At 40.8% G+C, this 25,028-nt stretch overlaps 1 protein-coding gene across 2 annotated transcripts in view; it reads right to left on the bottom strand.

Moving 5' to 3' along the window:
• Positions 1 to 25,028, bottom strand: part of cdh13 (cadherin 13, H-cadherin (heart)) — a 393,409-nt gene that overhangs the window by 192,968 nt on the left and 175,413 nt on the right. For both annotated transcript variants that reach the window (XM_037107511.1, XM_037107512.1), the window contains exon 7: positions 21,874 to 22,018. In XM_037107511.1, coding sequence (XP_036963406.1) covers positions 21,874 to 22,018 — 145 coding nt within the window. The remainder of the gene's footprint in view (positions 1 to 21,873; positions 22,019 to 25,028) is intronic.

The following is a 25,028-nucleotide window of genomic DNA, read 5'->3' as shown; positions in this document are numbered from 1 at the left end:
AGACCTGATAAAGCCCTTCATATTGAGTACATTCCTCAAACTCACTTTCGTCCTCTTACTGTGTGTCCTTGAATCTATGAGAAATCTTCATTCTTTCAAGTAGACTTATAGGAGCATTTGAGGGCTAAAGGTAACAGACAGCTATGACTCCACTGCCATTTGTCCACCCTTGACTTGGAGTGTTATGATTATGTCTATTCACAGTATTCACCAAACTTGTTACAGGACAGGATGTTCAAAGACAGCACAGTGACAGTGATGGGAGGATGATACAGTAGGCTATTAACAAGACAATGCTTTTTGCAGGCAGTGTGGAGAACAGTGGGCATGCTTTTAAGAGCCTGAAACAAAAACTACTCTGCAATGTTCTCCAAAACAGACACACTGCTTGGTACTAGATGTAAAAATGATGTAAAATGATGATTCTTCATTATTTAAGAAGGACGACAACATTATTTACGTAACAGCCTGCACGGGCAGAGGTCGGTATAGATGAGCTCGTCTACTATCCACATTCAACTTTGGTTCCAACAAAGACGAAGACTGTTTGTAACTAATCGTGGTATTACTGTAACCACAAGGGAAAGGACATTTTTACTCAAACGATGATCTCTCGCTAACCCTAATGAAGGTGGCTAAACCTAACCAGGCCTTACCCAAAACCACTGATGCTGATAGCAGTGTTGGAAAAAGTATTAACAGGTGGGTGATGATTGTATACTGATAGTTTTATTTATTTATTTATTTTTTATTATTATTATTTTTGTTTAGAGGATTTGTCAGTGCCATCTTGTATCTTTTGATACTTAATTGAATTAACAAATAACCCAAAATTGAAGATTGGGTCATTATCCAATCAGCCCCATGCCAATTGGAAAGTCTGGTGAACTGTGACATTAATGTAAGACATTCAGAGAGAGAAAAAACAAGACAGAAAGAGACTGGAAAAGAGACAAGTGTCAAATAAGTTGGAGAGGCAAAACAATCACATTGAAGAGGTTAAAAGGTTTTGAATTACATTTTTCAAAACATTTTCCTTTGATAGATTTTGTTGATAGAGCATGAAACACTGACAGATGCTCAAAAAGGTGGCTAGAGGGCATGAGTCAGGGCAGAAATCTTTCAGATTGACCTTTAATTTGTTAAAGATGCACGATTTTGCTCTGATAGATGCTTTGACTTCTTCAAATCGAGGTGTTGCTCATAGCTACAGACTGGTGTAAGACACACAATGCTTTATTTATCCCTGTGCGTCACAGAAGAACAATGCAATGAAAAGGGAGCCTTTGAAGTGTGTGAGACACGGTTCCAATTTCCATTTAAAAGAATTTATTTACAGCAGGGCTTTCACACAACTTGGATTCCATCAATGATCAAAGAAGAAAAAATAGTGGGCTGTTACCATCAAAATACTGACAAACAATACACTGTTCACGCAGAGTAAAGAAGTACATATCTGTTGGAACGTGGAACGCATATGTTACCTGATGGAACATCAATTCAAGCTGCTCTAAGAATTATTACATATATTTCTACAAAGAAAGAAATATGATATGAACAGTATAATAATCCTTCCCTGTTTAGTTGTGCTTAAACTGATAGTATATTTTTAATTAGCAGGGTGGTATACAATCTGCCCACTGCAACAATAAGAAAATGATGGAGTCATCCTCTTGAATAAAACTTAACCGTAAACGTAACCCAAAATGAACATTTGTTAAAGGGTGGCTTCACCACTAGCTAGAGTTTGACCACAGGATAGTTTGTACTCATTTCCGTTACTTGTGCAAGTGTTTATTTGCCCCAAACAGCAAGATCACACAGTTAACACTCACTAAACTCAGCACTCACCAGTTCTGGTTCTCTCTCTTCTTTAACCCCTCTCTTCTCTGTGGTGATACATTAATAAACAATGTTAACATTGCTGACAATATGCATTTCTAAATGCTGCACTGTGTTTACTGGCAGAGATTTACATCAGATTTCATGCCAGAAAATGGCTCTCTCTTTTTTCTGGGCTGTTTTGCAGTCATTTGGAGGGTTGTAGCCAAGCATATTACTCAGTGTTTATTTTAGTTTATTTTATTTCAGATAACTCGATCCAGAGGAGAGACAATGTTGGCAACATCATGTACAGCATTTCGCTTTCAATGTCCACAGTTGAGCCATGTGTGGCACTACACAGTGCTGAGAAAAAACAACTGCTGCCAGGAGTTAAAGAGCAGCACAGTGGTAGAGTCACAGGGATGGACAGACAGGCTGGAGCGGCTCAGGCTGACAGTGATGGCTGATGGATGCTGCACAGCCACAGAGCCCACAAAGATTGGAGGGTATTTGTTGCAACAAATGGGATTGTTCACATTTTTCACTGTAATCCATGACTGAAACGGAGGAACAGTGTGTTACTGGACATCAGAGTTTTGACATACACATGGACAGTGGGGTGTTAGACGCTGTCCTCCACACAAGAAAAGGATAAACTGGCAGCAGAAAAAAATAGGGGTCGAAGAGAATGAGAATTTTCTTTATTCCTTTACATAAACTCTGCTGAATTAAAAACACAAATTGTACATTGACATTAAAAGCTGTATTGCTGTGTGGATGTTCTACATTATGCATGGACCACTGGTTCCCTTGCATTTCATATGAAAGACACTGCTCCTAGCCACATATTGTCCTCACAGTTCCGTTTTCTCTTTTCATTAACTGTACCTACAACTCAGTCAAATTAATGCTAGAGAAGCTAAGCAAAAATTGCTTTCACTTCCCATCTGGGTTGATTTGACATGGCACTTTTTTGATATAGTTGCACTGATGTAATACCATTAGTAGGTGTGCAGTGTAGTGCATTATATCCTTAAAAAATAAAACTTGAATCTAGTTGCTTTGTGTCTCTGGGTATCCTCACACTTCCTTTCTATCAACAGGGGTGCACTTGATTGACTTTTTATGGAATATCATTATATTCCAGCAAAGGCATCATGCTATCATCATTATTAATTCTCACTACTCAGTGTCTGGTAAAGTTTCCATCAATGTATTAATTTTACACACATTCCAAAGTAATACATTGGAAAAGGTGGGTGAGATTTAAAAAAAAATGATTAGATTGTTTTTCTTGTCAATTTTGCAAAATAAGTTTTTAATCTCACCCTGGGCTGACATGACTTTTTGTTTCCGTTTCCTTTTTCTTTTCTTGTCTTTTTTTTTTTTTTTTTTTTTTTTTTTGCCTGTCACCAATGTAGTTAACATTTTAGTCACATGACTGGTAAACTGTTTCAGCCTGGCAGAATGAAATAGATTGCTAGGAGTTCCAAAAAGACCTGATGTGACCTTCCTATAATACATTGTTTATATTCTCTATAATGTATATAATTGTCTATACTGTTTTCTCTGTTTGAGAAAGTGGTAAAATCATATTCGGTAGGAGCACTGGTGCCCACTTGTGCTTATCTTGATGAACCAACTGTGAGTGGATGAAAAGTTGTTATACATTTAAACAATTCTGTGCATTTAGACATTTTTTTATACATTTTTTGCCAATTTGGTTACAATTTTGTTAAAATTTGCAATGAAAAACCTGGCTGACATTAACGAACTACTGTGCCACTTTTTCTCTAGCATACATTTTCAGTTTTGTTTTTGAAGATGAACCCCTGGTGTCTTCATTCAACAGTGTTAATGCAAACAGTGGCTGTAAGATCTTCATAGGCAGAGATAACGGCCTGTTTTGATAACACAGATCTATATCACAAAATTTAATCTCAGATTACCTACTGTTCAAAAGCGAATTTTCCATCAAAGCCAGCAAACTCTAAAAACACAATAACCTGTTAATGGAAAGTGTAAAGATTCATGCAGCTCTCCTGTACTCTTGCCTTTTCTTTTTTTTCTTCTTTTTTTGGCTTTCAATTCTGATGCAACCACAGGCAAGTGCATGCTTAATAAGGTGGCCACACTTGCATTCATTTGGTCTCTAGCTGTGTTTGAGACATAAATTAGGCATAAACGTGTGGTTCTGTGTGGGCATTCACAGTGTGTCTCCTAAATACCAGCAGGGTGTTAATCACATTATAGCCACACACACATAAAACACTTAAATATACGAGAACTTTCATACAATTTGCAATGTGAAGTTATGCAATTTTGAATTCAGTTCTTTCAGTCGGTATGGAAGTATGTATGGATTTTATGTTGTTTCCTCAAAGCATCAAATGAACTGTTGCCTATAAATCTGTAAGTATTGTGGCATATCATTCATTATTAATGATCATATTACTATAGTATTCTTCAAACACTCCCTGACTCAAGTGAATGACCTGAAAGAGGTTTAAGATGGACAATCTTGCAAGTGTCATAAGCTTCCTTAGTCCAGTCAGCAGTCCAAGGTCAGCAGAGGTTCCGCCTCCTCTGGGCTGTAAGCCTTCACTGTCAGAAACAAATTGTTTGATAGGGGCTCTTTTTCCACTTAATCGCAGACACTGCAGACACCCACATAGACTGATGCACGCACACACACCAATGAAGGACAGAAATCTCATTAAGATCAACCAGATTGCAGAGATAAAATGTCACTCAAAAATATATCAGCCGTGGCGGACTGAATCCTCGGGTCCATCAAAAATACAGCGCAACCTCCTCAACCCATGAGCCCTCTGATATTTTCAATTGTTTACATTCACGTTCAAGAGAAAAAATAAATAAATAGAAAAAAGGATATAGCATTCACAGAGGGTGGAAAATGTACAGATAGTGGATGGTAGATTTTCATAACTCTGGCAAGAATGAAATACTACATGACCGAGTAGGCTAATCTGAAACACCATCACTGTAATTTCAGAACAGGTTTGAAGTCATTGTTCCTCTGGGTGGAGATGAAAGTGAATGAGGCAACTCGGTGTAATCTACTTCTCTGTGGGAGGCCAGCCGACAACGTCATAAGTGGACCAGGGATGTCAAACCAGAAGCGACACAAAAGCCACTTCGTAACAGGACAGAAAGACACATACACATGATTCATACTATACTGCGCAAAGCAACAGTTTCCTACAGATTGTAGGCTTTGGTATATGGTAACATTGCACAGCAAAACACCAGGACTTTACCGATTTTTTGGCCGACATACTGTAGACTTATTCAGCAAACATACTGGACTGTCCCAAAATTACTTCTCATCTCCAAAATGCCATCTGTCGAATTCACAACTGACTAAGATCTGCTCTTTTTATAAAATAGTTTCTGCCCAAGTGCCTGAATGTTGGCAATGTATGAAGCACCTTTGGTCCTGACTTTTAGGGCAAGGAGATATCACATCGCTCTAGGTCTGGTAGGAACTGCACCAGGAGTGGGAGTTGGTTTAATTTAAACAGGTGACACTTGTCGATGTACAACAATTAACAAACATTATTTACCAAAATAAAGCGCCACAAAATAAAATTAAACAAAATAAGTCCATTGAAGTCAAGCTCTCCAACTCAATGAAGTTCAGTTCTGAAAAGGGATCCCAAGGTGTATGTGTGTTCTGTGTCAATGTCTATTCAGTGGCTTCATCCTCAATCTCTACTATCTGGGTAGATGAAGACTGTGTGGGTCTTGTCTGTTCTCAGAATATGTGATTCAGATGATCTGGAGTCTTCAAGGTAGGTTTTACAGCTGGCAACACCACATCTCCAACTCTCTCTCTCTCAGAATCTCTGGGCTAGCCTCGCCATCTTAATTGTCTCTCTCTATTTCTCTGACAGTTGATCAGACCAGCAAATCAATCAAGCGTGAATTCTCATAAAAGGGGGTTACCCTCCCCGGCTTGCTGCTTATCAAGACGAAACCTGGATCCATCTGTGATTACTGGGTCTGCCTGCGGACGTCCAATTCCATTTACCTGCGGCTGTCTGCTACTGTTTGCTTCGTGTTTGAGAGGAAGTTGCGTTGCACAGATGTGCACACTTCTTCACGTGATATCTGACTTAGGCTCATGGGGAACACGAAAACTCACAGGGAAACACGGCTCCCTGCAGTGGTGGAGGTGCACTGAGAGTGTCTGAATGACATATACAGGGTTAGTGACCTGATTTTTTTATGCAGGTTACATCTATATTCCTGGAAACCATTAGATATTCTGAAAATGTACAATGTCTCTTTGGTGCAACTTTACATATCTTTATTTTCAACTTAAAATTTCATGTTGTGACAAGGCTGTGCTTATATGGTTGGGTTTGGAGACAGAAACCACTTGGTTAGGGTTAGGACAAGTACATAACTGCTGGTCAAAAATATCCATTCTGAAAATTATCCTGAGGTCTTGGTAAATTTTCTAGTGGTGACCTGCTGACAAATCCTGAAACCCAGTGCCTCTTTATCAAAATTACCCAGTGATATCCACACTTGGAAATGTCAAAAACACAGTCTTGAACTGCAGTTACTGGCTTGGCAGACTTGTGAACAAAGCACACCACCATCACCTCCAAAAGTGCTTCCATAAATATGTAATTTGAAATGCTATTATACTTAGGATCAATATAATATACATACACTATATTACCAAAAGTATTCGCTCACCTGCCTTTACTCATTCTATGAACTGAAGTGCCATCCCATTCCTAACTCATAGAATTCAATATGATGTCGGTCCACCTTTTGCAGCTATTACAGCTTCAACTCTTCTGGGAAGACTGTCCACAAGGTTGAGGAGAGTGTTTATAGGAATTTTTGACCATTCTTCCAAAAGCGCATTGGTGAGGTCACACACTGATGTTGGTCGAGAAGGCCTGGCTCTCAGTCTCCGCTCTAATTCATCCCAAAGGTGTTCTATCGGGTTCAGGTCAGGACTCTGTGCAGGCCAGTCAAGTTCATCCACACCAGACTCTGTCATCCACGTCTTTATGGACCTTGCTTTGTGCACTGGTGCACAGTCATGTTGGAAGAGGAAGGGGCCCGCTCCAAACTGTTCCCACAAGGTTGGGAGCATGGAATTGTCCAAAATGTTTTGGTATCCTGAAGCATTCAATGTTCCTTTCACTGGAACTAAGGGGCCAAGCCCAGCTCCTGAAAAACAACCCCATACCATAATTCCTCCTCCACCAAATTTCACAGTTGGCACAATGCAATCTGAAATGTACCGTTCTCCTGGCAACCTCCAAACCCAGACTCGTCCATCAGATTGCCAGATGGAAAAGCGTGATTCATCACTCCAGAGAACGCGTCTCCACTGCTCTAGAGGCCAGTGACGGCGTGCTTTACACCATTGCATCCGACGCCTTGCATTGCACTTGGTGATGTGTGGCTTGGCTGCAGCTGCTCGGCCATGGAAACCCATTCCATGAAGCTCTCTGCGTACTGTACTTGGGCTAATCTGAAGGTCACATGAAGTTTGTAGCTCTCTAGCAATTGACTGTGCAGAAAGTCGGCGACCTCTTTGCACTATGCGCTTCAGCATCCGCTGACCCCTCTCCGTCACTTTACGTGGCCTACCACTTCGTGGCTGAGTTGCTGTTGTTCCCAAACGCTTCCATTTTGTTATAATAGAGCTGACAGTTGACTGTGGAATATTTAGGAGCGAGGAAATTTCACGACTGGATTTGTTGCACAAGTGGCATCCTATGACAGTTCCACGCTGGAATTCACTGAGCTCCTGAGAGCGGCCCATTCTTTCACAAATGTCTTGTTTCACAGTCTGCATGCCTGAGTGCTTGAATTTATACACCTGGGGCCAGGCCAAGTGATTAGAACACCTGATTCTGATCATTTGAATGGGTGAGCGAATACTTTTGGTAATATAGTGTATGATAGGACAAACTGTAACATGTCAGTGACTTGCAGACATGTTGCTTAGTGGCTTAGCATGTCTCTAATCTCAAAGACTAAATATGCAAAATAAGTCAGTAGAATCAAGAAATTTAGAGCTAAAATTAAATATCAGTGAAGCTGGCACTCTGATTGGAAGAGATCGAGAGAGAAAACTAACAAAGTTCAGAAGATACTAAGTTACTCAAGCTTTGAAAAAGGCAGTCTCAAAAAACAAGCAGTTTTTTTATCATGTCAACGAGTAGTCTCAGAAATAATGACAAACTATTCCAAACAGCACTGCATCACAGTTTAAAGGTCACAGACAAGCACTGCTAATTGACACTGAACCTAATGTGAACCATCTCTGCAGCAGTATTTATGATGGTGATGTGGTTCATTCAAAGTTCTATTTCTGTTTCAAGTATGTTGTTAATCAACCTCCTGTATGTCTGTATTGTAGCTACCTGCCTCTTACTTTTCAACTTTCTGTGGCAAATTTTGCAAGCGCTCTCTTGAAGTAAATTCTGTGTCAGCATTATAAAATCTGTTGGATGTCAAGGCTGAAGTTGCTGACATTTTTTTTTTCTCCCCTCTGCACTTCAGAGTTTCTGTCATGAGGCCATGAGTGGAAAAGTAAAGAGTAGGGAGTTCAGCAGGAAGACACATCCTTGAGGACACAATTATGGTGTGCTTACACAGAAAAAGCCAAAAGAGGTCAGGGCTTTTAGTTAAATGTGCATTATTGCATTAATGCTATTATTTTAATAATACAAACTGTGTCCATGAAAATAGTAATTTTCCTTTATATATGATAATATATGTCAAAATATCACCCTGTCAGCACACAATCTCATCACCAGAATAAAATGTTAGCAGAAAATCTGTCCAAACCATGGATATATTTAAATTTGTGCCTGCCATAGACTACGTACCATATCAACGATTCTGTCAAACATGCTATATCAGGTTCACATTACATGTTTATGACATGATATATTGATGGCCAATATCTTTTCCATGGCTTGCTCCCTGGTCACAGCAGCCAAAACAAGCATATCTAACATTTGGAGAAATATGATTTCAGTGTTTTGTTCAGTTAACAGAGTGGATGCTTTCTATAAGCATTTTCTGCAACAAATTCAAGTATGATATGAGGTGTGAGACTATATTCAACATTGTTCCCAGCGCTAATAATATATCATCTTTATACCTTTAAATCGCTCACTTGAATTGAATTGATTAAATTGTTTGTGGTTTATAACATTCACTGTTAAATAGATAATATTTTAAAGAAATCATATCTATCGATCTTTACCTGTCAATAATCATAAATAATATATGCTGTGTTCAGTGGAGTTGCTGATTCAACCAATTACTGCCCAAGTCTTCCGGGAATCATTCAGATGCTGAGATTACCTCTCCTGCTCAAAACCATAAAAGCATTCATCGAGGCAATTAGACGGTTCTCTGTTGTGTGTTCAGAACATAAATACTGCACAGTCCATCCTCACGGGACTAAACAAACCAGTGCATTTCTTGATAAATGAATGCAGAAAAAGCAATTTTTTATAAAGCTTCAGGGAAATATGACTCTGACAGCATTCTATTTTTATCAGGCGCTATATGTTTTATTTCCATTGCCAAACCATTTTTCAAGCTGTCAGAGAGAAAATAAAAATAAATGAGAAGAAAAGGAACACACCCAAATTCATCTTGCCATCACTTCACATGGCTACACCCATCTCAAAACTCCTTTCAATACAGCCATCCCTCCATAACAGCTAGTTACTGATCTGTGAGCTTCTCTTTAACACTCGTCTTTCACACTGTCACATTCCTATTGATTTCTGTCCGTGTTTTCATTACTCATTTGGAAAAGGTCCTATGAAATACAAATTCCTTTGCCTAAAGGTGATGTACAGCATGTGATAAGGTAGTGAAGATTTGACAATTCCATTACTGTCGCTGCCTTGCCACATGTGTTTTGACAAGATTGGTGACCACATGAATGCAGCTCACCATAGTGATGACAAGGCTGTGTAATTCCTGACTGATGGATACATCTCTTTGCCCTGCAGAGTTGATTACAGCAGAAAATGCACAGCAGGCCACTGCCTTGTTCTCATATGTGAACTTTGTCATCTCTGCTTGTCTGACAATCCCAGATCAATACTCAATCAAAGAGTTTCTTTGCCTTCAGCTGATCTGTTGCTCTTTTGTGCGTAAGCCCAGGCACAGAGCAGTGGTATGCTTGCCGTCACCAAAAAAAGGAAAAAGACAAAAGACAGGACTGTAGCAGGAGATTAGAGAGGACGGGAGTACAGGAGTAGTCAGAGGACATTTCTCAGTGACCATGTACAACAGTTTCTCTCAAACGCAGTGGGATGTTGCAGTAATTTGGAATAAATGTGTTAGACTAGATGGAGGACGCTGTCTCTTGCAGTCCCAATACCATCAGTACACTTTACTCAGATCAGCAACATACTACTTAAAAGAAAGCAAATTAAGCTCTTTGCAAGTATCTTTGTGAGACATTTTTACAATATCTTGGCTGGCTCATCCAGAGATGTCTTTTTTTCCTTCTACCTTATACCCCTTTTCAACTGGTCAAAAATTCCACTTAAACCTGCTTTGATGATTTTGTGTACAGTGGGAATGTGTAAACTCTGCATTTACACCCGGGTCAACTGACTCTGCAGTAGACACAGGTTTGTATCATCTCGACTCAGCTTTGATCTAAACATAAGACCCAGGGGGGCCAAGCTAAAATCCTCAGCACAAAGTGATGAAGGGCCACCATCATCATCATCATCATCATCATCATCATCATCATCATCATCTAGCTCTTCTAGACTTTCCAAATGTTATTGGCCCGAATATAAGAACAGGCTGCCTTACCTGGGGGAGGTGGGAATGGGGTCAATGGGCAATTTTTAGCGAATGTACCCACATTTAAAAAACCTGTTTAGACCACTGATTTTAGGGTAAAAGCAGTAGAGCACTAGAACTGTTCTTAGAGTAAACACATTATAAATACAAAGTTGTTTGATTTTCTAAGGCTTCACCCTTACAGTAATTATCAATATTATGGTGAACGTTGAGTGATAGAGACACGATGATAGGGAGTAGGACTCCATTTGTATGAGCTAGGCTATCTGGATGTTATACCAGAGTTTAGTGGTTTGTGTACTATTCTGAGCACTTACCAAGGATGGTGGTAACAGTGAAGTACCCGCTTTGTTCATTAAGTTAAACTGAAGGTATTTATTAATATGATTTTCGGGTCTCAAAAGTCTGCAGAAGGCTCATATTAGCTCCAGCTGAACTTGAGAAAGCAATGTTCAACAGAATACTGTGGATTGTGGCCGTCATATCGTTCTTGTTCTTCCAAATTACTTTTTGTTCAGGCTCCATATAGACAGGAAAAACAGGTTCAGGACACTTCCACAAAACAATGGGGTATAAACTGCTGCATCACAACCAGGAAATGGTAGATCTAATAATTTCCTATCTGCTCAAAGTCGCTGCTTGAAAACCTTTTAAAAAGTGGACTTTTGGGTAGTTGGGGGCTACGATGGCTGCGACCAGTCTTGTGAAACAAAGAGGGGAGATAATCTAAATTGGAGAACCTGGAGTGCAATGGGAGTTTTGAAAGGGGCAACGGCTGTCTTTTCTTGTCAGGAAGGGGTAGAGGATATGGGGCGATGGGGAGAGATTGGTTTGTCTGGTTGGACTCTGAAGGTTTCGAGTGCGTGTGTGTGTATGTGTGTATGAGTGTGTGAGCGAGTGAAGCGGGTCCCTGCCGAACCGAAGAGAGGGACAGATAATCAAGCTTGAGTTGAAGTGGGACTTTGTGCAGGGGCAAAGGAGAATAGAAACTCTTTAATAGATTAGCAGCACTCAAGTACTGGAATGGCCACCAGGGAAGCCAAAAGTTGAGCCATTGTCATACCTTGAATTCCCAATCCTCTATACACCTATATAACTATACTTTGGGGGCTTCACATTCTGCTTTCAGGCAAATCTCTACCTGTGAAATGAGGAATAAATTCTCATCTACATAACACTCAAGCATGACAAGGAGTTGGGAGGGAGAGAGAGAGAGTGAGAGAGTGACAGAGGGCTGAGATGGATGTTGATGCTATTTAGCTTTCGAATGACGCAGGGAACCACATAATGCCAAAGGGAGCAAAATAATTTACTTCAAACCAAAGAAATGTATTCAAATAAAGTCCCATTCACATGTATTCAGATCAAATCTCTGTTGAAAATAAAGCCCATTTAGAATGCAATTTTTTTCGTCTCAGTGGTGTAATGCACATCGCTCCCTATGGTAATTCAAAAGAAGATAGCTCAGTTAAGAGGGCTCAGGAAAATCAATGATGCCTTCACTGGTGAAAAGAGAACAGATGCATATAAATGTGTGAGCTTCTCAGTGGACTGAAGCATGCCATTTCTATTCACTGGCCATAAGGACTGGGATCACATTGCACTGATATACTCACAGTGCATATTTTTCCACTATTAATCACTTACCATGAAACGGTCTATTTGAAAATGTCACTGGCATTTCATCTAATAACTATGCTCAGATACAGCGACTTAACATGAGTCACCAAATAATCAGAGTGGAAAACGTTGACCAGGTGGGGTTATTACTTCACCAAGCTAAATGGCATCATGTACATACATATCAGTAAGTGCAAAGGGGGGAAAAACTCATTTACTCTAATACAGCAACACCCCAAAGTTAATTGGGCAGCATCCCCATCAGATACCTTGGACATTAATTTGCCAGGCTTTCTCAGTCTGACAAGCTGATAATGAAGCATTGTTGGACAGCAGTTCACCTGGTAGAGTGTTGGACAGACTGTCCTCCAGCTAACACAGGCAGAGCGGGAGCTAGAAAGGCAGAGACAGAGACCATAATGGGGCAAACAAGCACCATCATGCTACAAATTACCTGCCAGTTTTGGTGTAATCGCTCAGTTGAATCATTATCTATCTCCTGAATCAATCTCGTTCTTGCCTCCTCTGCACTCGCTGACTACTCTTGGCACCACACCAACCGTCTACCTCAACTTCTTCTACTAGTTTTCTCCAAACTTAGGAGAGGTGTCTGCGCTAGCAATTAGCTACTGAAGTTGAACAACTTTTATTTTGCTGAGGTTTGTCTCTGGTGTGCAGGCAGTGTGAGGGTCCTGCTAGGGACTGTGAGTAGCAGTTGTGATGCTACAGCAGAAGGACAGGACATATTAATGACTACAGTTCAGACAATGCATCCACTACACAGAGGTGCAGGCAAATGGTTCCACAGAAGTGGTTACCATAGCGTAGGTCTGCTAACAATGTATGCTTGAGGGTACTTCAGGCACTAAAATGTGTGTCAGGAGCAATTTCTGTGTGACTGAGGCTTATTATTGTGCTTGATCGGACCAGGTGGCAGATGGTGAAATCCTGTTTTGTTTAGCTGTAACTTATAGTGATGGGTCTCTTCCATTAAGCCCACATTAGGGAGCCAGCATGCACAATGTCAGAACCCTGATAGCAGCTCGCCAAAATAGAACAGAGCCTAGATTTATGTCATTAATTCCCCTGAAAAAAAAAAAAAAAGACATGTGACATGATAGAAGTTTTTATCCATGTTGCCAAGCCATATTCATTTAGCCTGTGTGTGTGTGTGTGTGTGTGTGTGTGTGTGTGTGTGTGCGTGCGCGGGCACAGGAGAGAGAGAGCAGGGAGCAGAGCAGAGCAGCCGACCAGATCCATCCCTTTCCCCCTTCACAGCAGGAACTCAGGCCTTAATTACCTCTGATATAAACACAAATTAGTCTGGAACACAAACAGAGACTCGGCTATGAGTAATATCTTCATTTATACCCCATCATGTCCAATTACACAAGATATATCACCTAGACGCTAAGTTTAACTTGTCTGCATAGTGTTGGCAGAGGGGAGAAAAACATAAATTGCCAAAAACATGACAGTCTCAACGCAGTAATCTTCTATTACACCATTCCATTCCTAAAATTTAGATCAAACAATTTCACTTCCGTAAATCTGTGGGCAATATGCATGAATTTCGGTGATGTTACCATTTCACTGTTGATGCCACAATGACTCCCAAATGACTCTCAAAATACGGGCATGTGAAGTTCAGTACAGAGGTGTATGACAAGATGGAAACATCTGATAAGTGTAACACTACCACACCCATGCAGATGTGAGGAATAGCTTTTTAATAGCAACCCATATTGACATGTTTGGTGGTGACTACTTGTGGCTGTTAGAATTATTATTAACAGCAAATCCCCCCCCCCCCCCCCCCCCCCCCCCCCGTGTGTCTTATTGAGACTTTCTACTTTCTGTCTCTGTCCAGCAGTTTTTTTCAGTTCATGCCTGTGTTTCATTTCTTCATTAGCCCTTGTGTATTTCAGTCTGTTCCTGGTGATACAGTGTGTGCTCTTTGTGTTTGCTCTTTGTGTTTTCTAGTTTTGTCTCTCTCTATATTTTGGGGGGTTTGCCCCAGCCTGAATTTGTCGGTTGCGTTTGTTTTCTGGACATCATCTTCCACTATTAAAAAATGCCTATTGTTTTCACTTGTCTGTCTCTGTATTTTGTTTCAGGGTCCTGTGAAACACACTTATTTGAACCCAAGCCACAATTTTTCACAACATAACCGAGTAGCTATGTAACCGTTGCTGGTATACAATACAACAATGGTCATGTCATGCTGGGAACAGTGATTTTCATCAATATTGAAGTCAGTGGCAATCAAAATATTCAGTCGTCTTCATATGAGGTTGTGTTGCCCTTTGCAAGTGTCACGCATGCAATATGATGTGGGTGTTGAAAGCCTTCTGATGCACTACAGAGTTAAACATGAACCCGAATGGTTATTTTGAGTTGATCTTTCACATGCATAATCCTGTGGCTGTTTACATCCACTTAATTCCTCAGTGGAAACATTCAGACTGAAGACTAAAGTATGACAATTGGTATTGATTGATGGACTTTTTGTTTGTTTGGTTTTCATTCTATGATGCTAGTAGGTGGAAGTAAAAAAACAAACAAACAAAAAAAAAGCATTCCCCAAAAAACACTGATTGCTAGTCGCCCAAACTCTCTAGTCCAAACTTGGTTTGAACTATGTGTCGGACACAATAATCTATAGTACAGGAGCCCCACAGGGAACAGTCCTTGCCCCTTTCCTGTTCACACTGTACACCACAGACTTCTTCCACCAATTCCCTCACTGCCATCTACAAAAGTTCTCTGACGACTCTGTTATCGTCAGCCTCATCAGGAACATGGACGACGGAGCCTACAGAGAACTCATTAAGGACTTTGTGGGCTGGTGCCAGTGGAACCACCTCCAGCTCAATGCCAGGAAGACCAAAGAGCTGGTGGTGGATTTCTGCAGGCACAGACAACACTGCACACAGGTGAACGTCCTGGAAACAGACATTAAAATGGTGACATCTTACAAGTACCTGGGAGTTCACATGAACAATAAACTGGACTGGACTTATCACACCGCAGCAACATACAAGAAAGGTCAGAGCAGACTGTATCTGCTGAGGAAGCTCAGGTCCTTTGGAGTGCAGGGGGCACACCTGACCTCTTTCTATGACTCTATGGTGGCATCAGCCATTTTCTATGGAGTAGTCTGCTGGAGCAGCAGCATCTCAACAGCAGACAGGAGGAGACTTGATAAACTTATCGAGGAGGCCAGCTCCATCCTGGGATGCCCTCTTGACCCAGTGCAGGTGGTGGGAGAGAGCAGGATGATGGACAAGCTGTCATTGCTGCTGATGCAGGAGTCCCACCCCCTGCAGGACACTGTCACAGCACAGGGCAGCTCCTTCAGCAACTGCTGCTGTCAGACTGTACAACCAGCACTGCTCTCTATAGACCTCACCCTGTACCCTGCACTGTGCAATAAGTCTGTACAAAACTCACTTCTGTTTTTGCACGATCTGGTGAGTTTCCTTCACACCCATATTTATCATTTGTATTTAAGATCTGTGTATAAAAAAATGCTGTAAATGTAGCACTGTATCATGTACATATGTATATATGTCTATTCTATGTATTTCCTTTTTAATTCTATTGTTTATTTTTGCAATTGGTTTTTACTCTTGTAATATTCTGTTGCTGCTGGGACAAACAAATTTCCCCATCTGCGGGATACTGAAGGATTTCTGATTCTGATTCTGAAAAAGTCTTGATGCAGTCAAAACTAGACAACTCCCGGTGAAGTGAGGCAAAAGAAATTCAATAAGAGTTGGTATAAAAAAGTTGGTAGACAGGGCTAAAAGGGAGAGAATAGCCAAAGAGTGAATGTGGGGGAGTGGGGAAAAAACAGGAGTGGGATAGCATGTGCACAAGGCCCAAGGGAATACAGGGCATGAAGGGAAAAGAGAATGTGGGAGATAAAGAGGGATAGAGAAAAAAAATGAATGAGTGAAGGAGTAAACAGAGAGGAAGGAAGGGCTTGCCAGAAGACTCAAGCTTTGGCTGGCTTTGTTATCAGTTTGCACAGAAATGTCAGTGCACTGTGACATTCTCCCCTACAGCTTTCTCTGCTGCCCAGCCTCTACTGTGGAACAAACACACACACACACACGCAAGCACACACACACACACACACACACACACACACACAAGCACAACCACACACATCCACATAATGTGGAGGAGCAGATGCGCACATATTCGCTCGAAAGAGCGCATGTAACCATGCAACAAACGCTATATAGTATAACTTTATTTATAGACTCATGCTTACCTTCAAGACTGCATAGAGTGATTTTTAGAATATGACTTGGTGAGGTTGAAGGTTTGTAGCACAAACATAAATAAGCAATTGTAACACTGAGCCAAAACAAACGCCTTCTATAAAAAACATACTCTCCAGCAATATGTATTCCCATAAAGTGTGTATCTTGGCCTGTGAAAACACAATAAGTTAGAGAAACGATTCTGTTCTTTCAATTTGTTCAAGTACTTGCACAAGTTAAACACAAGGTCTCTTACAAGGAAATAAAAGTTTCCTATGATACATTTTGTGGTTGTAAAATGCAAGTCAAAAGGTGAACAATTAATTTTACTGACCTCTGAATTTAGTTTGGCCTCTTAGACTTTTGAGATGAGGTTACCCTGCAACAATAGCTGCAAGGAAATTATTTTTTCCACACAGGGATTTATAGATGTGATATTTGTTCATTTTCTGTGGTAGAAGAGGAGGGCAGGCAGTCTCAGAAGTATAGATATGTTTGGAGTTTAATTGCAAATTCTGGCAGCAGACCAACGTAGTTAGTGATTAGCTGTGGAAAAAAGTAGACCATGTAGCAGCCAAGGAGTCATATATTCTGTTAGGAGGTGCCCTGTCCTGGCTTGTACCTTATTTACTTTTTTGCTCTCTGATTAGTCATGTTTTGTTGTCGGCGTTCTTTCCACCTGACTTTTTGTTGATTAAATTTTGGATACTGTATTTTGTGGGCTTTTTTTTTTAAATTAAGGCTTGCTTGTTATTCTTTCAAATGCCTGTGAGTGTCTTGCATGTGGGTCATAAAACTAACTTTGCATAAAAATAAAAGGTATTTCACTATCTTCACAATCTTATGGCAAAATTCAATAAAAATACAATAAAAAATGGATAAAAACCAGACACCAGAAGGGGGACAGGACTTTGTTTCTTCATAGGCTGACTTTGTCCATTATGAGTCTTTCACTGCTCTTATTCAGTTACTTGACAGATTACTTCAACTATGACAAATCCCTTTTGAGGACTGAGATGTTGCCACAAGTACTCACCATTGACAATAAGCATGGATGAATGTCTGTCTATCTGTGGGCTTTAAATCTATCTTAAATCTTCTACTGCTGACCAAAAAACAAATCAGGAACTGACTGGTTGTTAAATATCATTTGAATGACTGATATATTACCAGATATGTCACTAAAGTGAAACCGACATGTTGGCCAAGTAGACTATTTAGTACACAGATATGCAGGCATCTGCACTAAGCACAGTCTTCAGAGCCGCATCCTTCATCTTATCTATGAGCTCTATTCGATCTGGCATCCATGGCAACAGAAATACCAAGGAGCTGTCAGCAGAAACCATACTGAATAACATCAAACTTCCGCTCATTTAGTTTTGCTCACTTTGGTTTATTCAACTAGGCTATAATCCACTCAGGAAATAGCAGCTTACAGGAAGCTCAGGGGTTATAAAAGCATTTAATCAGTGTATTTGATATTGATGCTTTTGTATTTCGAAATAAAGCACACAGTATCAAATAATTGCACAGAAAACCAAATTCAGTTATATCAAGTCGAGCAAGAAGGTTTCTGGAGGGTGATATCAGATTTACCCGGTAATATAAAATTAGTTTTTCCAACATTGTGTTGGTGCTGAGCTCGCAGAAGTCAGAGTTAACTTGTCTACTAAACAGAGTCAGGGCTTAAAACTACTATGATGATTCAGGTGTTTTGTGAGGTCTGGCCTTCACTTGGGCCAAACCAATGAGAGATTTTCCTGCTGGGGATTTGACGTATTTCAGATTCAGTCCTAGCTGGCTCACTTTCTAAGTGCTTGCTAAGCACGAAGACACTCTGTAAGCATGTAAGGTTGCATGTGCAGTCTGACTATGAGTGAATCAAACTGTAGATAATCAGTTCTCTACATTAAGTCAGGAATCCACATTATCAAATCATACAAATAAGTGGAGAAAAAGAGGGAATTGCCTCTTTTCTCCATGACAATCGCATTCAATCCTATCAGCTCCGTTACTGTAGGATAAAAACATCAAAATGCACTCTTACATCGACTGCATTATTCTAACAAGATCCAACTGTGCACATTTGTCAGCCTATTATCCCGTTCTGTATAGCCAGTAATGACACGCTGTTGCTTACCTAACACGTACCATTGCATAAGCAGCGTGTGCATTAGCAATTCATAACACAAGTTCAGCATGAACTTGCCAGCCGCTCAAAAATGTCTCTATGGAGCTGTGTGTGTGGTTGCGAGAGAGTGTGTGTGTTTGCGACTGCCTGCCTGTTGACTGATCCCTCTTATCTGTGAAGCTCGGGTGGTGATTAAGGTTTATGTCTGTTGGCTTTTTGTGCTAATGATGCGAGAACAAACACAGTGAGAACCATCTGAATCTGCGCGCGTACGGTTTCATTTCACCCTTTTGTGTTATCGCCTGTGTTTTCTGCTTCTAATCATGTGACTGGGACCCACATTCTATACACTGCATCACGTTCACCCTTAAGACACTAGATGGGTAGACCTCAGGGTCTCTTTTTTTTCTTTGCAGTGAAGCAGCAGAACAATGTTCAAGGTGAGCAGTGGGAGCACACAGGGTGAAGCAACTGATTTTCGCTAATTTCATCATCAGCGCCGCGTGGTGCAACTGTGACAGCTGGAGACATTGTGGGGAGAAGGTGTCGTAAGAATGCTTCATTCCTTCTAAAAGCTGTACAGCCTGTCTTAAATGTTTTCTACCACAAAGCCTCAGCGTGTTGGTGCAGAAATGTAAATCTGAATCTGTTGGCCAGCACAGCAAACCATTCAACAATAAGAGCCTCACAGAAGCTGGCAGTAAACAACACACAGTTTGTCCAGGATGTGACCGCCTCCACAATTCTCACCAAGCATCATGTCACATAGCATACTCATTGTATGGGGGATGACAGTTCTTCACACCACAGCTGTACCGAGAAAGATTTTTTGAAAAATAACATTTTTCGCAGAATTCTTTCCTGTTCTAATTAGATTAGAATAAGATTAGCAATGTAGAAGTTTTCCAGAAATAGCAACACCATACGTTCAAAATGCAGTTTGTACAGCCGAGTGAGGGCACAGCTGTCAACAACAGTAAAAGAAAAGAAAAGCAGCAGTGGTGACAGCAACTCAGAGAACCAACAAAGAAACTGCTGTGACAAAGGCATTCAAGAGAAATTTAAGATTTACAGTGCAAGCCAGAGGTGAGGTGCTTCTCAAAGGCTCTGCCAGCTTTGCCTCAACATGATGGATTTTGAAACACTTGACCATGAGATGGGATGGGGAGGAAAGGTAGTGCATAGACTCAAAGTACAGTCCATAAAGTAACAATCTGTCAGTACGTATCGATCATCAGAATCAGATAACTGTCTTAAAATGCTTTACAGTGGGTAATATAAAGGGGATTTTGCTTTCCAGTTTCTTCAAATCTCATATCAAATCTCAATTAGCATTTTCAGGTGCAGGACACACAGTGAATATTCAGTGTTACTCTATAGTGTGTCATATATGGTGCATCAAAGAATTTCAGAACTGAATGAAATCACAGTTATTTGGGGGTAATGTTTATTTCATAAATGTTTGAAAGACATCTGAGTCAAGCCTGGGTTCACTGACTGTAAGAGTGTATTGTAAAACAATTTCCATCATCAGGATTAGCATTAAGGTGATGTGCCAACGAGCACCTCAACGCAATGCTTGACCATTTCTCTTCAATGGCCCCAAGTCTTTAAGTTGGACTGCCTCAGTGAGTTCTCACTGATTTTAAAACGCTGACCCACAAATTGGCATGTTCATAATTTGAAGACACAACAACTACAGTCAAAGATTTGTAAATAATTATAGTAGCCTAACACAAAATGAATAACCCAGTAAAGTACCAAACACCTCCAGGATTCACTGCCGTGATGGTCGTGACATCATGCACTGGTGCTCAAGGCACGCTGAATACTGAAATGACAACTGGGTGATTGCAGTGACTCACAATCACCCTTCTGATTGGCACTTTTACATCTGTGCCTATAGACTGAAGTTGATTGGTCCTGTCTGCCTCATTGTGATGTGTTCGGTTTATGTTAACACACAGTAGAACATGCTTAAACTATTTCAGTTAAGGCATGGAAGGGACTTGAAGGGTATATGGTGTGCTATTTTAAAGCAAACACCTTTAGTTATTCTGATGTCATCAGATTTTGTGAGTAGAAAAACAGACAAAAAAAACATAAACAAAATAGCGGTGTTGCTTTCAGCCCCTTCATGGAGGGCAGGTACATCTTTTACAGTTACTCTCATTTACACAAGCCTACTCTAACTATAAAAGACTGAATAAACAATAAGGGTTGAATAACTTTTTTCCATGTTTCTTAAGAATACATACTATCATTAGATCTGCACGTGATAAAATGCTTTTTAGTAAAGATTAACTGAGTTGTGAATTAAATGAAATATCATATATAAAGCCTCCAAAAATATGGATATTCTTGAGAAGCCATTTGTCTGCCATTAATCTGCCATTGGTCTGGAACAAGAAAATGCATTTCCTGCTAAAAAAAAATGCAGTGTGAATGCTGGAAAGCTCGTTGCCAGAAATGCCAAAACTGCCTTCCCAAAAGTTGAGATTATAACCAGTGATCTTGTGTACCAGCCCACGGACAGCAGACAGCAATGTTAATTTGTATGTTCAGTATGTGTTTACGAAAATCAAATAAATGTCATAATGCATGAGGAACGTGGAATATGATTTTACATGTGTTTGTCCGTTTGATGGCTTTCTTGTGAATGGAAAACAAAGACAGAAAGGAACAGGGAAGTGAGAGCCACAGGGTTGATTTTAACCCTGGCCCACTGCGGCGAGGACCCAGCCACTGTATATGGGGCGCGTGCTCTTGCAACTGAGATGTGGAATATTTTAACATCTCTCGGTCCTCCACTGTCTGTCAAACCGGAAAAGAGTCTAATAGTTCCTTGTGGTCCTGCACATGGGCATGAGCTCTATGCTCTAACCTCTTGGCCACTGAGCTGGACAGCACTGTGCATGTGTATGTCAGTACGTATGTAAAATAATATAGGTTTCCCAGCAGTGATAATGCTGTGGCTTTGAGTCAACACGACATTTACAAACAAACCACCTGCTCAGGACACACATGTAGATATTATCATCAACAAAACCAGGCACTGAGACCATGCCAAAGATCAGTCAGTGTTACAGTCGAGTGTGTGTGTTATTGATGTCCAGCAAAATCCAGTAACAGCCCAGTTCTTATCACGTCCTTCAATAAAACAGTGTCACCTACCTGTAGGGGACCCTTCGAGCACCTCTCCTGTGTAACGTCTCTCTTTGAAGATGGGCCGGTTGTCATTTTGGTCAATGACAGTGATCACTAGTATGGCTGGTCCCTCGATTATGTTTCCAGAGAAGTCTGTGGTTGAAACTTCCAGCTGTGTGGGAGGGAAGACAAAGGGGTTATTTTCCACAATGGAGACGCTCTTCTGGGGTTGACTTGTATTTACAGGAATCTTCTTAAACCGTAGGTGGCTGGTTCAAATACTGCACTGCTCTGCCTTCAGCTATTACAAACATCCCACCAGTCTTCCAATTAAAAAGTTGGCCACAGTTAAAAAAAAATGACTTTATCTGCCCTGCAAACATCACAGAAATGTTCTACATATCTCTCTATAAATACCAATGATGCTTAATAGCTGAATTTTCTCCATTTGTCTTGAGACAGATAAACACAGTTGCAATTAGTAAATCTTTGATGCCGGTGGTTGGCAATTATTATGGATTTCAATAATACAATTATTTGGTCCCGGTGCCTAACAAGTACCTGATTATTACTTTCCCTTAAACCTGACTAAAACATGTCCTTGCATGTAAATAGATTCCTTTACATGCACTTAACAGATGTATAAATGAAACCTATTCAGTCCTTCACCTCCTCTCCCCCTCCACGGACAGGTCCTCCATGGACCTACATCACATATTGATGAGTTCAGCTTCTCCCTACTTCGCCTTACTGTTTGTAAACCCCCCCCCCCCCCCCCCCCCCAAGTTCACATAGGGGACAGCTTAATGGAGTATAGTGGAAATACTTTGTATGTTATCAATTCAACAAACAGGCAGCCTTGTCCAGTCCAGTGAGTCTACCTCTTCTTCTGCTGTATTACAATGTTTTCTAGCTGCCCAGCACATTGCAGTTTTTCTCTTTTTGCGAAACCTGCAGTAATAGATTGTAAAAGTAGCTTACAGCTCACAACCCTAAGCCTAAGACAATGTGTTGGTATTGTTGTGCTATACCAACTGAAGTGGCTATAATCACATTTAAATAAAGACTTAAAACAATGTTATAAAAATCTGTTTAAGCAACAGATCTAAAAGACTAAGGCTATATTGAGACTTCAAGCCCAAATCATTTTGTAGCCATATTCTGATTGTATCCTGATTGATTTTTCAGGAGTCTGGACAGCAAAAAAACACACTCAAAATGCAATTTTCGCAAATTTGTTTGGCGAGCAGGACAATGGCAGACAGTGTATCTTCAAGATCTGATTTGAGCAACAAATCTGATTTGTCTGCAGTCCACAGCCGTGCCAGCAGCTCTGTGACACAGTATTTAGGCTCAGTGGAGCTTTGAGCTCTGTGCCATTGTCACCGTGTTAACATACTCACAGTGACAACACCGACACGCAGCTGTTTAGTGTGTTGACACAGTTGTCAGGAAGAAAAGACAAAGAAACATTGTCAGGTTTAACGCTCACATCTCTGTTGCACTCCTTTTTCTTGTTGACAAACTCAGCATGCTTGGGGCTAGTATCTGGACATATGTCAAAACACAGCGTTAATAAAGCATAATGTAAACTAAAAATGGACAACTCCACATAGAGCCATTTTCTCTCACTCAAGACAAGTAGAATCACAAATTGGCCTGCAACATTATTCACTCAACTTCAACTCACAAGAAAAAAAACAGGGCCGCTTTTCCTCCAAGGTGCTACAGGCACACTGTTAGAATAATGGGATGGCTCAGTGTGATTACCATAGAAAATTAAACCGTAGTTGAGAGAACTGCTTGCCTTGTTCATTGAAGGAAGTTTTCTCTGCAGTAGTCTCTTTTGTTTACTTTAATTAAACAGATGTATGTATCAAAAAGAATATGGTTTTAATTTTAAAGCCTCATATCTATAATTAATTGAGACTAGGGCCTGGGAGAATGTACTGTATATACCTACAGACAAAACTGCACTGCTACACTGCCATTGCTGCTTGTTACAAGTTTAGGATGAATCTAATGTACATGTAAGCTACTAGAAATCCTATCTGCAGATGAAGTCAGCGATCTGTAACTTATGAATATGCCGTATGTAATGAGATTACCTCCATCTCAGTCTTAATCTGTGGCTAAAGAGATCACTTCACTTCCTTTATTAGCGCTGGAGCAGGGCTGTAAAGGTTCATCAGAGTAAAGCAGAGCGAGGTTCCTCCTTTATCTGCAGCATCACATTACCAGCCTTTTCCTCTCCCTATCAGTAATGCATGACATCACGCAACCTCTCTATCACATGGGTCATCCCACTCATCCCTCTCTATCTCACCCCTCTGTCTTCCACTTCCTTTGTCCTCCTATCCGTCTGTCACCGCGGAGCCTGGAGCATATAGTATAATGGCACACATGCAGCTGAACTAAGTGTTTTAGGTGTTAGGATCCTAATGGTTCCATACATCATCTCATCCTTCTCTCTCTCTCTCTCTCTCTCTCTCTCTCTCTCTCTCTCTCTCTCTCTCTCTCTCTCTCTCTCTCTCTCTCTCTCTCTCTCTCTCTCTCTCTCTCTCTCTCTCTCTCTCTCTCTCTCTCTCTCTCTCTCTCTCTCTCTCTCTCTCTCTCTCTCTCTCTCTCTCTCTCTCTCTCTCTCTCTCTCTCTCTCTCTCATCTATACCATGGGAGACTATTCATGTGAGGGACCATTTCCCTCTCTGCCTCCACCCGGCAGAACTGCTGACTCTCAAGGAATAGTGTTCTCAACCCCGTATGCATTTTCATCCAATCCACTGATCAGATCCCACACACGGGCTCACATACTCTCAGGCGTATATTATCCGCCAGAAACAAGCACCCAAGGATCTTCATGGCACAAGAATTTGTGTCCCGTGCCAACAAGTGTACTGTACGAACGCATGACTTACTCACACAGACATGGAGACACACATTAATACATGCACACGCTGTAGCTTTGTCTTCTCAGCATGTCTGAGTGAGTGAATGAGAACATTAGCTGTGAAGTGCTGAGCACTGGCTCATTCAAATGGGGGATCGCACCAGCGTCGCAGCAATAACCTGGCAGACGGGGGGAATGCATAATCTAAATACACATCGTCTCACGGCAAAGGAAATGCTGTCATCTTTCAAACAAAGACAGCCAAGAATAGCTTTGATTTGCATGACTTTCTTTG

This window comes from Acanthopagrus latus, chromosome 8 (assembly GCF_904848185.1).
Source record: "Acanthopagrus latus isolate v.2019 chromosome 8, fAcaLat1.1, whole genome shotgun sequence".
In the NCBI taxonomy this organism is placed as follows: domain Eukaryota; kingdom Metazoa; phylum Chordata; class Actinopteri; order Spariformes; family Sparidae; genus Acanthopagrus; species Acanthopagrus latus.
The sequence above is the reverse complement of the archived record's forward strand: the minus strand, read 5'-3'. Positions and strand labels throughout refer to the sequence as shown.